The sequence below is a fragment of the Desarmillaria tabescens genome, assembly GCF_030435595.1.
Source record: "Desarmillaria tabescens strain CCBAS 213 chromosome Unknown EV420scaffold_8, whole genome shotgun sequence".
NCBI classification, from domain to species: Eukaryota; Fungi; Basidiomycota; class Agaricomycetes; order Agaricales; family Physalacriaceae; genus Desarmillaria; species Desarmillaria tabescens.
In genome coordinates, this window is record NW_026848307.1 from 1,272,880 (window position 1) to 1,285,581 (window position 12,702).

Here is a 12,702-nt window from a genome sequence, read left to right on the forward strand (position 1 = left end):
CTTCAAGCAGCAAACTTTCTTCATCTGAATCAGCACCTTCAACCATTCCAGCAACCTCCTGCTTGTGGGATTCCCACAGCTTCTTCTCAGGACAAGCATCCTTGTAATGACCCTTCTGGTCACAGAAAAAGCAAATGATCTCAGATGCATTAGGGCGGGAACGACGTTGAGTAACAAAAAGGGCCTCATCAGTGGCTGTGGCATTCTGGGTGGAACGGTGGCAGTTTATAGACTGGCGAGTCTCATCATTCAGCAGTCAGGTGATAACATGGTCGATAGTGAGCTGGTTGGGGGGAGTGGCATCGAAATGAATGATGACGGTGTTATAAGAGGAAGGAAGGCCCAGAGTAAGTGCCAAGATCACGTCCTGATCACTCACTTCAATCCCCAACATCTGCATGGCAAATGCCTGCCCACGAATCTCTCCAACCCAAGACTGAATCAACTGATTGCTCCATTTCTTCGTCGTCAAGAACTTCCTGTGTAATGCCAGCAAAGTCATAAATCCTCTGGCTCAGTGGACACTCCTCAGCATCTCCCAAACCTCCATCGGGTCTCTCGCAATCATGTGCAGCAGCTGACCACCATCAACTTGCAAAATCATCTCTGCATGAGCTTCAGCCATCTTCGAGGCTGCCCACTTGGTCTTCTTCGTCAGGTACTCTTTCTCAACCTTATCAGCAGTCTTCCCATCTTCATCAACTAGGATCTTGATAATGCCAGTCCACAAGCCCTTCCGAATGAGCTCAGCTTCCATCATGATGCTCCAGGTCGCATAGTTTGAGTCATTGAGCTTAGGAAAGTGAATGGAAGAGTCGTCAGAAGACATGGCGAAGGGGGATGGATGGAATGAGTCTCATGAAATGAGGGGGGTCAACAGTAAGCCTTAGCATTCTCATAGCTAGGCTGATGGTCTCATAGGTCTCAGAGGCCACAACAGTCTCGACATTGGGCTATCAGTAAAGCAGCAGGTGGCGGCGGTGAGTGAGTAGAGCAAGAACTTGAAGGGTTATGCCATGCATTTGTGTTGGAGTATGCTGTTCAGCTCAGATAAGCAGGACTCCAGGATTAGCAGGGAACCCTCACAAATGCATGAGGGGCTCGATTACAAGGTATCCTACTTTATATACTAATGCTAAATTTAGAAAATATACTACGAAAAGGAGGGGTGGCCGTTGGAAGCATGGCGCATTTGGTATTTCAACATCTTTCTAGTCTTTCCCCAGGTCAAGTGGTGGATGTATACCTACCTAAGAGTTAAGAAGGCTTAAGACAGTTTGCGAACATGTTACGACTGCTTACTACAAAATCGATAGATGGCACAGCAAACACAATGTATTACAAGGAACATAAGACATGAATGCCATACAAAAACATAGATAAGTAAGACCCAGTGTAAAGTCATGAAAAAGAAGGCACTTAGATGATCGACCACTAGAGAGAGCTGAATCTCAACAAGTATGATGGGTGATATCCATATGGAAAGCGTCGTTGGGGTGCCGCCGCTGTGCATGATTGGGATATCCTTGAGATGGCAAGTGTTCCTGAAGAAATTCATTAGAGAGCTGAGTTTTGGAGAGGGCTGAACTGACCGGGCATACGGTGTCAGCGGCATGCAGCCTGGTAGCACCACTGGATGGAGAAGAAGTCAGCATATATGCACTAAATACTGAACATTTACCTCTTCATGTTGCCACTTCAACTCTTCTTTTGTCGCCTCTACCCACAAAACTCTCCTTTCTTTCCTTTATCACTGTCGAAGTCGTTCCTCTCGGTGTCAGTCCTTCGTTATTGCTACCCTTGAGAGCTCAGTATTATCATAGTCGTAGTATTAGACTTTGTTACCTTATTGCTCACTCACACGTATAATTCTTCATCTTGATATGAGAGTCCTTCGGTACTGTTGAGTAGCATTCTGCTCGCATGATGATAGTGTAGGCATGGTCACTTGGCAATGATGGTAAGAGGAAAGAGGCGGTGTGCTCAGTGATGACATGGCTGTCATATCTTGTGACTCTGACCTACCATTTAAGTTGGAATTAGCCTTCAAACTTTTTTGAAGTCCATGCTCGTTCACTCTTTACTGAGTTTCTGACTGCCTGGTCACATTCTGGCTTGAAAAACAACCATTCAGGTGAGCATGAACCACATCCCCTGCTGGGAGTACTCTTATACAGGGCCAGCCTCATGGACAGTAAATTTCCATTACTTTTGAAGTGCCAAGATCAATGAATAGTACAACCAATATGTGATCTGCTTAGAAAGGGTTGCTAACAGAAGCAAGCCTATGTATGATTTAGCTAAGCTTACATTGACTTATGACCGGCTCCTCCTAGGCTTGTAAACATATATTAATCAAAATAATAATCTGGCCAGGTCATACAGTTATATAAGCTACACCTATAATAAGATTGGTTTATATACGATACAACCACTTAGAATTCTTGGTAAACTTTTCTCACTTTTTGTGGTGTATCGTCTACTACCCATAAAGAACTTATAGAGTTACTATTTGCCCTGGGAAACCCAAGCTGAATCCAATACACAGATATTAACCCATTCCTGTGTCCGAGATCTGTCCTCATGGAGTTCAAATGCCATTTGCACTTACTAAACTTGAATTTCCTGGACGAACGAATTGCAACCAGTATACACATATGTCAGATCCATGTTCTCAAACATATATGCACAGAATACACAGATAAAAATTCTTGTGCTTCTCACTCGCAAAAAATCATCCAAGAGCTCCACACAAGGGGCACAAGGATACAAAACACTTCAATCAATACTGCTAACTTCAATCAAACATCATGAGACTGAGAACTACCATACAAAAGCACAGAGTTGGACGAACATATAAAAAGACAAAGATAGATTATAACATTAGAGCGACTACTTTTTTGTTCACCCAGTAACACAACATCGAAAAAGCAGAAAGAGCATAATTGAAACTCCGCTATCGTTTATAAACAACTTTCTCACAAGCTTCGGAATTAGCCGCAATTGGACATCGGACTCGTACCCGTGCCGTTGAGCGGCCCACCCGTTCAAGTACTATCTTTGCTCAATGTCGTATTCAAATCACTTCCTCTCTGTGCAAGCAGCCGCCTTCGATAATGATTTTGGGCAATATGGAGAAAGTCTGGACTGGCTCGCTTCAATCATGCACCGGAGTCTAGCCTATCAATACCTATACCCGGAGATTTGGGGCTGCAAGCAATTGTTCGTCGAGGAAGAGGTTCTGCGAGACGAAGACAATCGTATCAACGTAAAAGTCCCGAAAATAACTTGGGCTTTCCGTCCCTCTCTAAATACCCGCGAACGTATTTTTCAGCGATTACGGACTCGCCCCTTTATCCGCAAGGAGTACACACGGGCACTCTCCAACATTATTCAGGCCGTAAGGTCGGGTAATGAGAATATAACTGTAGGTGACGAAGATCAGTCGGAAGAAGGTTTTGGCGAAGAAGAACACGCCGACAGGACATCGGTAGACCTCCGTGCAAAACGCTTTCGTGAGGAAGGGCCAGATGTGGATGACAGAGAAAAGAAAAAGCAGCACCTGCAAGACACCAGAACATCTTCCGATGTTGGAGATGAAATCATGACTATTGACTGCCCCAGCGACGAAGTCCCAGCGAAGTATCCCAACCCATTTCTGGAGTACAAAGAGTCGGCACCGAAAGTCAAAGGTTTCATCATCACGGGCCATCCTGGAATCGGTAAAGTAGTATCCCCCACTCTGATTTGAACTTGACTGACTCTCGAATTTAGGAAAGTCGATTTTCCTCTATTACGTCCTTCTCTTGCGATTGCAAGCGTCCAAGCCGACAATCTTGGTCACTCATCCCGAGAAGGTCACGGTATTCCTACGGCGTGGTGTTTTTTCCATATCCATGGCAGATTTTGAGGACGTGATACAAGTCATTCCCGCCACTGCGTGGTGTCTCGTGGACACCAGCGAGAGTCTGAAAACTGTTCCTGCGGCGATCTATAACACGCCCTTTTTTGTCTTGCAAGCAACAGCACCGAAAAGAAAACACCTTGAATGGCAGAACAAGGTTTTAGGTGTCCACAAGTACATCATGAAACCGTTCTCCCTATCAGAGCTCATAATAGGGTATGAGAACTTCGTCCCCCTTTTTACGTTTCTGAGCTAGCATGTTAGGCGAAATCGAAGTCTCGACGTCAGTCAAACCCTTTCAGAAAAGTCACTACAAGAATATTACCATCGATATACGCCCTCAGCTCGCTTTGCCTATCAACATGCAGGCAACCTCGAGAAATATGCAACATTCGTGCGATGTCTCGTTGGTCGATTGACTATTGATCGTCTGAAAATGTTGGTTGGGGAGCTCCTTACTGATGTCAACTCTTGTGGTGAACAAATCTTATATCATATACTTACTATCACAGCCGAAGCTGGGGGACAGCGAAGCGTTCCCAAAGTCGACGTCCCTAGCTATTATCTCAGTCAACTCATGACCGAACAGCTGCAACCTTCACCTGCACACCCCGCAACTGTTGGAGCTACCACCTTGGAATGCTGCTAGCTCGGCTTCAAGTTGCAGGAGCTGCTGGCTATGGAAGATCTTGGCGTGGCTTGAACTGGGCCTCAGTGCTTCGAGTAGAGGCAGTAGAGGCAGTGTGCCTTTTTTGATTCATATGTAGTAAAGATTCATTTTTACCGGAGCGCTCGATGTGTCTAATTGGTGAATAAGCATGCGGTCGCATAAAATCAAAAGAGTAGGATACTTAGCCGATGTAGGCCGCTGCAAGTACGGCAGGCATCCTGAGCACTAAGGTATAATTAGAATGGATACTGGAGATTTAGTCTTCTTTTCATGAGTTAATGTTTTTCGGTCAGTTTGACACCAACTCGCATTCGTATACCTGTATTTACATATAAAACTCGGAATCGGACACATCTTTCCACAGCAAAGAAATGGAAGCACTCGGCCCTCTCGCGACAGTTCGTCTAAAAATGAGAAAAACAAGTTCGGAATGGTTCCAGACATTATGTAACCATACTACTGCTACACTTTAAATTGTTTACCTGAGCTTGTATTAGCGGAGTCGACCAAAAATATAATCTACCTATTCCGGGTCGGGTGACCCGGCAGTTACCCCCGGTGATGTCACAGATACCGGGTTTATACGGGTCAGGTCAGCGTTTTCTGACCCGAACCCGACCCAGACTGCTCACTAGATTTAGGTTTATCCAACCCCAATTCAGCAATATCACGGTCGGATATTTCCAGCTGTAACACCTTCGTTGTCTTTTCCTTCCATTTCTTTGCCACCGGGATAGTGGTACTCGTACCAGGAGGCACGACTGTAATGTACCACAACTCCTCAACCCCCACACCCTTGAGATATTCGAAGCCTCGAGCACTTGCTGTGTGCTTCTTGCTGACGGTTGCTTGAAACACCACGGCCCTTTTCTTTTCCTTTAGGAATATCACAGCGTCGAAGGTCGCCTCGTTGGGGTCCAAGGGACGGAAATAGTATGATGGACTGGCATCGACCAATTCACGGGCCGCATCCCCTCGCTTTGGGAGGTATCTCAGTGTGAGCCCTGATATCTCCGCTTGTTCTTCCTCAGTTGCATCCCTATCCATGAAATCCACACCACCGCTCCGCGGAAAACAAAGTGTACCAGAGGAAGCACCTGCATCTAGCGTCCAGTGCCAGTTTCTTCGTTGTCCAGTCGGTGGCTTCGCGGTGAGTACTTTGACCCGCCAATGGGAGCGATGGAGGAGAACTTCATGCATAGCAATATCGAGAACATACCCCCCTGCTGACCGGAGGAATGGGATCTGTGTAAACATATAATACAATGATGCTGCAGAGCGGACAGCAGACACCATAAGGTGTTTAACGAGAAGTGTGCCAAGGTGACGACTAGGGATCTCCACTCTGGGTTCGCTCCGTTCACCTCCAACGGCGACTGTGATGGTAACAATGTTGTGGGATGTGTTCTCATCCAAAATATCCACGTCACTGAAACCGTCAACAAGCTTTTTCAGGCAATCAAAACTCATTTGACGGACGATTTCCTTGACCATTGTATAATAATGGCCGGGATGGTTGGCATACTGATATGCCGTCCGTGCGGATGGTGTATAATCCTTGTAATAAGCTTGCAACATGGATTCAGTAATAGAGTCAGAGGGTCTGAGTTTTCGATTCCGTCTATATATCCCGTTTTTAATGAGTAAGAAAAACGGAATGAAATTCTCATACCCGACTATGAGTTCAGATAACGTAAACGGCTTCATGTAGTATTGGTGAACATCCATTGTCCTCTTCCTCCAGGCAATGCGACTATATCTTGCAGATGTCACTTGGACAATGAAGAATGAAGACTGGATGATAGAAAAGGGGGGGGGGGCTTTTAACTCGTCACTAGAGTCCACTAGACACCATGCAGAGGCCGGGATAAGTTTGGAGATAATGGTGAAATGCTCGATCGCCACAGAAAACACGCCCTGCTCGAGGAAGAGGGTGACCGAATTAGGTCGTGTGACCAATATCGTTGGTTGCTTTGCTTGTAAGCGTAAAAGAAGGATGTAGTAGAGAAAAATAGTTTTCCCTGTAGTACCATCCGTCAACATTAACACTGGTCCAAGAACATCGTGGGGTTCCTTACCTATGCCAGGGTGACCGAGGATCATGAAACCCGCCAGCCGTGACTCCAAGTCCTCCTTCCCATGAAATGGATTAACATACTGTTCCAGTGAGGCGTCAGCTTCGTCCATGTGCCCTTCTTCATCACGCTCTTCATCATCTTGCTCTTCCTTCTCCCCCTCTGGCCCTTCTCCATCTTGCCCTTCCTCCACCTCCCCCTCCACTCCTCCGCTCGGCCCCCCGCCATCTTCCTCTTCTTCGTCTCGCTCTTCCTTCTCCGCCTTACTCTCTTCACCCTTCTCAACTCGAACGGGTATGGCCATACTACCTGTTTCCATGGCCCCCAAGATATCGGACAGAGCAACCTCATATTCCCTTCGAATGAAGGGGCGGACCTTCACTATCCTCAAGATCTCCTCCATGACAGAAGGCATGTCACTGAAAACCCAGGTCTTTTCTGGGACTCGGACATTGACGCGGTTCAGTGGGTCATCCCGCTTAACAGATTCCTTGATGAACGGAAGCTGCTGTCCGCGCCAGATGTCCTCGTAGACGTTGTTGTACTCCAGATCCCACAACATTTTCTCAGCCAACAAGGCTGGGCCGTATGGGGGAAGAGTTATGCCCAAGTCGCGGACAATCTCATTGACGGTCGATGTAGGGAGATGCCGGGAAATTGGCATTTTGGGCGGTGTGAGATTGTGGAGGTGAAGAGCTATTGTACGCTCACCAGCCATCGGCCATATCTGGAGGATGGGGCCGGAGCCTGAAGCCCGGAATCCGAGTTCGACCATGAGTCTGAACGGTGTCAGATCCTTTCCTACAGCAACGACACGAGTGCTTAAGCACTAGATGTAAGCTCTGCTCGTCTCCCTGTAGGTTTTTGACCGCTAGTTGAGCGAGGGCAGATGCGTCTGCTTAAGAATCCAGACCAAGGCGCTTCCGGCTAGAGATACCGGGACATTGGGTCGGTCGGTGGCCCAGGGATACTTCAGTGGGAAGTTTACCAGTCTTGCACCTGCTGGTTTTTCTTCTCCTTGTCCTCAACGAAGTTCTCTTCAATAACGCGCTTTGCACTGATAGCTGACTCTGGCTGGGTCGGCATGCTCTTCTTGCTCATCGGTTATGGTCATGTCGCCAGTGCTCTCGGCTTCCATTATATCGCTGCTCGTAATGACCTCATACTCTCTGTGGATGGGGAAGTGTCTCTCGAGTCCATGCCAGAAGAAATAGAGACATGCAGAGGATAGCAGAGGCTTTCTCCACCTTTTTGCGCAAGGATCTCGGAGATACTACCGTCTACGCGACCAAATTTAATGCCTTTAGACACAATCAAGTCAAATGGACCAATCTACTTCTCGCTCAGTAATATACTCCTGAGATGGTGGCCTTACCTACATATGCGATATCAATATTCTCTTTGATGATGTCTTCAATTTCTTTCACTGCGTGGGGTGCTCCAAGAAAACTGCACATTCCTTTTAGGATTCACCTAGTTGGCAGGTTGCGTTTGTGAACATGGGCCTGATTGAGTGGTTCAGCTATTTCTCTTTGTCGAGTATAAAGAGGGAAAATTGGGTATCCGCAGATAAAGCGACCATTGGCGGGTTATAGTGTTGAATCAAAGGCGAAAGATATATATCGCGAAAACCAGGAAGAGGATACTTGGTTGCTTGAACCACTTTCCAAACGATGCCCTGAGGTATTAAATCATGGATCCCATTCACTTTGAAGAAACACGCAGTGCTATTTGCCATGGGAACCATTGACCCACAGTGAGCACCAGAATCAAGCGCACACTGGTGTATTAATCGAACCAATTCCAGTACCGAGCTAAATCAAGCACACACCTTGATCAACCAAACCTCTTCAGCTGGAACATGGACCAGAGGCGACACCCCGCTAGCTGCGATAACATTTGCAAAATCGTAGAAATGGCCCTCTGGAATCGAGATCCGTTTCACCAATATGACGAACTCTTACCATTGATCAGCCCTTGTTCTGTATCATTACAGACTTGAGTCGATATCTTCGGATGGTGGGGAGATACATACCTCCATCGATCAGGACCCAGGATACATTCTTTGTACTGGCTATGTTGCGTGCGATAGCCGTGCTGTGAATACGCAGTCGGCACCAAGTTACACTGACACTTCCGGAGAGATAGAACGCACCTAGGAATTGTCAACCAGGCACCTGCCGCTGATGTGTCAGTCCAGATTTTCTTGCAGAGGAGAATGGTGAGAGGCTTTTCAGGACAGGTTAACTTTTTGGAGCGCGCGGTTCATAAGGGGGTCGGGGTCCGCAAAAGTCAGAAAGTCATATCAAGTATTGTTGTTGGGTTACCGTGACAAAGTGCACCATTTGAGGACCAAGTATGTCCAAATTTTAGGTTTTAGATTCAATTTATAACATATTGATACCCGAAGACATTCGGCATTGAAGAGTGGAAAGCTTGCCGGGATGCCGACTAGAAGAAACATATAAATCCCATTTGTGCCGACAGTTGCCCGAAGTCTATTATAATTGCGCTATTAAGTTCCCGATGGCAGACAGAAAAGCAAGAGCTTGTTCCAGGCATCAGTGGTCCAATTGCCCGTATCGAGCCACGGCAGGATCTATCGTCAAGTTTCCGGGGGGTCTAACGATGAGATGTATAATATAGGCTGATTTGAGGAAACGGATAAACGGCACTACCTCACAATAAATGTGAAGCTCTCGAGTCGTAATCTCACCTGAAAAATAGGATCTGCAAGAGGATAAAAAAGGGTCTCCTGCGGAGCATGTAGATTAAGACTGCAGGTACTCGACGATGAGCTCACGGAGGTGTCGACTAGAGCACTCTAGGGGTCCCGACCCTGGGACTGCAACACTTGTTGCCAACGTCGACTGTGACGGTATCAATATTGGCTAAAATTTCTCCCTCCAAACCTCGAAGATGGTCATAGGGTGGTTGGTCAACAAGCCTTTTTAAATGAGCAAAACTGAGGAGACCTTCATTCCGCCTTGAGGATTCATCGCGATGGTTTACAAACTGATAAGCACCTTGCGCAGTTGGTGAATACCGTTCGGAATCATTCTGTCATGCGATTTCAGAGATGTGTTCAGAAAATATGAACCCTCGGTTTCGGCTATTACGTCTTTCATCAGTAAGAAAGGAGAACGAAATCCTCCTACCCAACTATTATTTAATGAGAACGGCTTCATGAAATATTGCCATACACCAAGGGTTTTGTTTTACCAGGCGATGTGATCTTTGATTGGAGATGCTACTTGTGAGATGACGCACGGTGTCTGGATGATAAATTCGAGGGGTTTAAGTCGTGGAGTCTACGAGACATCACGCGGGGTTAAGAACGGGCTTTGCCACACCTTTAAAATCCGTTATCAGGACAGAGATCACGCCCTGTTGAAGGAAGACCGTAGCTACATCGGGACGCGTCCTGCAGGTAGGGATATTTTTGGTCGCACCAGATAGCCTGGAAAAACGCTGGAGAACCGGACGTCGTATCGGATCCGTTGAGAAAGCGAAATGATAGCGTGCTAACATTGACGGCTATTTATTTATTAGCGTTCTCGGTCCGGAAGCCTGGTTGTTACTCATAAACGAAGGCGAATATCATTTCCAGCTATTATGACACACGGGCCATGCCGCTTTCTTGTCACTAGTAAATTGAGTTGAGTCCAAGTACCTCCTCTATAAGCTATATCCAGAACCAGTCATTGCGAAGGCTTTGTTCCGTTCTGTGGCAGCATGCAATGCAGCAGCAAATCCGTCTGTGAGCGTGTCTATATCAGTCGTGACGCTGACCATGTCGAAGCCTTGTGTGAAACGTTTCGCGGCCTGCTCTCCGGTTAAGCCTATACGGGAAGATCGTTTTCAAGTCCCTAAGTATTAGAAAATGAGGAGGCTCACAGAAAATAGCAGCGGCTTTCCCCGCCGTCTTGCACGCATCAAGGATCTTTGAGATGGCAGCTTCATGTTCCACACCACCAAATTCGACACCCATGGACACAGCCAAGTCAAACGGACCAATCTGCTCTCAATTGAGTAACATACACCCAGTGGGATGGTGGCTGTACCTACAAACGCAATGTCGATATCTTCTTTGACGATGTCTTCAACCTCCTTCACGGCATTGGGATGTTCAATCTGGACAGCAATAAGAAGTTCCTCATTCGCGCTTTCCTTGTAAGATCCACCTAGTTGGCCGGTTGCGTGTGTAAACATGGGTCCTTTGCACGCAGTTCAGCCATTTCTCTTTGTTAAGTCAGAGAAAATCGAATACCATAACCTGCGGATAAAGCGAGGATTAACGGGGAGTAGTGTCAAATAAAATGTCCCGGACATACCACGAATGCCATGAGGAGGATACTTGGTTGCTTGAACCACCTTGCGAACTATTTCCTGAGAGGTATTCAATTAATGGGTCCTTTCCTTTCGAAGAAACACGTACAACACTATTTGCCATGGGAACCATTAACCCATGAGCACCAGAATCAAGCGCACGCTGATAAATCAATCAAATCATCAACCCCAGCAATGAGTAAAATCAAGCACACACCTTAATCAACCAAGCCTCTTCAGCTGGAACGCGGACCAGAGGCGACGCGCCGCTGGCTGCGATAACGTTTGCGAGATCGTAGAAATGGCCCTCTGAAATCTGTTATCAAGATCCGTTTCACCAATATGACGAACTCTTACCATTGATCAGCCCGTGTTCTGTATTATTACAGACTTGAGTCGATATCTTTAGATGGTAGGAAGATACATACCTCCATCAATCAGGACCCAGGACACGTTCTTTGTACTGGCTATGGTGCGTGCAATGGCTGTGCTGTGAATACGCAGTCGGCACCAAGTGACGCTGACATTCCGGAGAAATAGAACTCACCTAGGAAGAGTCAACCAGGCGCCCGCCGCTGGTTCGCCAGCCGATAATTTCTTGCGAAGAGGGATATTGAGAGGCATCGCAGGATAGGTTAACCTTTTACCTCCTAACCGAACACACAGTTTATAAGAGAAAGCAGCATCTGTACCATGAGACCATGTACGGGAACAACTGCCGGACGATCGGGCCGTAAGAGCCGGTCCGACTTTCCGTGCTCTCCCACGATCCGCTCAACTCACTACCTGCTTCAGCGTACATCTCACATTCTCAAGGAATGCTCGAGTTAAGCAATAAAAGCCACGGCCTTCGATGCAGATTAAATTCTCAGTTGAATGCTTTCTCTAGTACTTGGTTCGATGATAAACAAGTCTGTCTTTGTCTGGTCTAGCTGAGACTAGCTCCCAACTCTATGTGACGACCGTCGACGCGACGCTTGTATCGATCTGGAGATCACAAGATATTTCTGTCTGGCCCCTGCTGCAGTGGTACGGATGTCCTACAATGATTACATACCAGCCCTTTTTATTTTGACCTGTACTTACACAAAGGAAGGTTCTTACAACTTCTCTTGGAGGCCTGTAGTCTTTGATGTGTCCAGGACATGTAACGCCATGTATCTAATGGGAAAATTGTTACACCTGGATTCCTTTCCAGATAGTAGTTATGATTTCAACCTTTGGTAACTCCTTGGCTGTCCAGAATAGAATATATTCGTTTGTGAAGGCCATAACACGCGTTTCTCTGCTCTGCTCCATCCCTTCGGATTCCAATTGCGAGAGTTTTCGTCAACGGCTACCCTGGCCACGAAGATGATGCATCCCCTAGTAAACGGGTCCGGGCTACATCATTGATATGGTATGGTATATACATAAACGTTAACTTATCATCAACAACGATCGTGCTACTAGGTCGTACGTCATAAGTATCATCTTTTGAGTGAAACAAGCGATGACTAGAGATGCATCTAGTTCCAAATTCCCCGAAGCCAGACAGAAAAGTAAGGGAACGGAGCGCCTGCGTACCTAATGAGATCAACGGCAACGCAGGTCGAAGCCCAAAGTTTCAGAGTAAAGTAGAGGAAGAGGAATTTAGAAGGGGAAAAGATTCTGATGCTAAGATTAAAGCACATTCTGTCGGCAATGGAGGGTAAAAATTAAAACTCGTAGAAAGCGGGGATGGT

At 46.7% G+C, this 12,702-nt stretch overlaps 4 protein-coding genes across 4 annotated transcripts; 1 reads left to right on the forward strand and 3 right to left on the reverse strand.

Moving 5' to 3' along the window:
- The first annotated feature begins 2,970 nt into the window (after positions 1-2,970).
- On the forward strand, positions 2,971-4,851 carry EV420DRAFT_1160643 (uncharacterized protein). The gene is made up of 3 exons (XM_060466142.1): positions 2,971-3,722; positions 3,775-4,120; positions 4,169-4,851. Exons 1-3 carry the CDS (start codon positions 3,068-3,070, stop codon positions 4,551-4,553), a joined length of 1,386 nt encoding a protein of 461 aa, XP_060334670.1. The 5' UTR covers positions 2,971-3,067; the 3' UTR covers positions 4,554-4,851.
- Position 4,852: 1 nt separating this feature from the next.
- On the reverse strand, positions 4,853-7,605 carry EV420DRAFT_1160619 (uncharacterized protein). Its single transcript, XM_060466141.1, has 3 exons — positions 6,653-7,605; positions 6,247-6,595; positions 4,853-6,195 (listed from the first exon to the last, which is right to left on the reverse strand). Exons 1-3 carry the CDS (start codon positions 7,422-7,424, stop codon positions 5,163-5,165), a joined length of 2,154 nt encoding a protein of 717 aa, XP_060334671.1. The 5' UTR covers positions 7,425-7,605; the 3' UTR covers positions 4,853-5,162.
- Positions 7,606-8,171: 566 nt separating this feature from the next.
- On the reverse strand, positions 8,172-9,415 carry EV420DRAFT_1476922 (uncharacterized protein; the record flags this gene model as incomplete). Its single annotated transcript, XM_060469370.1, has 4 exons — positions 8,172-8,429; positions 8,481-8,572; positions 8,685-8,746; positions 9,366-9,415. The coding sequence occupies 4 exons, from the start codon at positions 9,413-9,415 to the stop codon at positions 8,172-8,174; spliced, it is 462 nt and encodes a 153-aa protein (XP_060334672.1).
- An 811-nt stretch (positions 9,416-10,226) lies between these two features.
- EV420DRAFT_1523263 (Pyruvate/Phosphoenolpyruvate kinase-like domain-containing protein) lies at positions 10,227-11,686 on the reverse strand. The gene is given in 10 exon segments (XM_060472289.1): positions 10,227-10,491; positions 10,547-10,667; positions 10,718-10,867; positions 10,964-10,967; positions 10,983-11,038; positions 11,088-11,141; positions 11,196-11,287; positions 11,336-11,353; positions 11,407-11,468; positions 11,526-11,686. 10 exon segments carry the CDS (start codon positions 11,600-11,602, stop codon positions 10,328-10,330), a joined length of 798 nt encoding a protein of 265 aa, XP_060334673.1. The 5' UTR covers positions 11,603-11,686; the 3' UTR covers positions 10,227-10,327.
- Between the last annotated feature and the right edge of the window lie 1,016 nt (positions 11,687-12,702).

Bases quoted from the DNA above. Each gene is read 5' to 3' on its own strand.
- EV420DRAFT_1160643 (XM_060466142.1), top strand. From the start codon at position 3,068: ATGTCGTATTCAAATCACTTCCTCTCTGTGCAAGCAGCCGCCTTCGAT. The intron at 3,723-3,774 runs GTAAAGTAGTAT...TCTCGAATTTAG, and splicing joins CACGGGCCATCCTGGAATCG to GAAAGTCGATTTTCCTCTAT. The intron at 4,121-4,168 runs GTATGAGAACTT...CTAGCATGTTAG, and splicing joins CTATCAGAGCTCATAATAGG to GCGAAATCGAAGTCTCGACG.
- EV420DRAFT_1160619 (XM_060466141.1), bottom strand. From the start codon at position 7,424: ATGGTCGAACTCGGATTCCGGGCTTCAGGCTCCGGCCCCATCCTCCAG. The intron at 6,596-6,652 runs GTAAGGAACCCC...ATGGTACTACAG, and splicing joins CCTCGGTCACCCTGGCATAG to GGAAAACTATTTTTCTCTAC. The intron at 6,196-6,246 runs GTATGAGAATTT...CGGGATATATAG, and splicing joins TTATCTGAACTCATAGTCGG to ACGGAATCGAAAACTCAGAC.
- EV420DRAFT_1523263 (XM_060472289.1), bottom strand. From the start codon at position 11,602: ATGCCTCTCAATATCCCTCTTCGCAAGAAATTATCGGCTGGCGAACCA. The intron at 10,668-10,717 runs GTAGGTACAGCC...AATTGAGAGCAG, and splicing joins AAGATATCGACATTGCGTTT to ATTGGTCCGTTTGACTTGGC. The intron at 10,492-10,546 runs GTGAGCCTCCTC...CTTCCCGTATAG, and splicing joins GAAAGCCGCTGCTATTTTCT to GCTTAACCGGAGAGCAGGCC.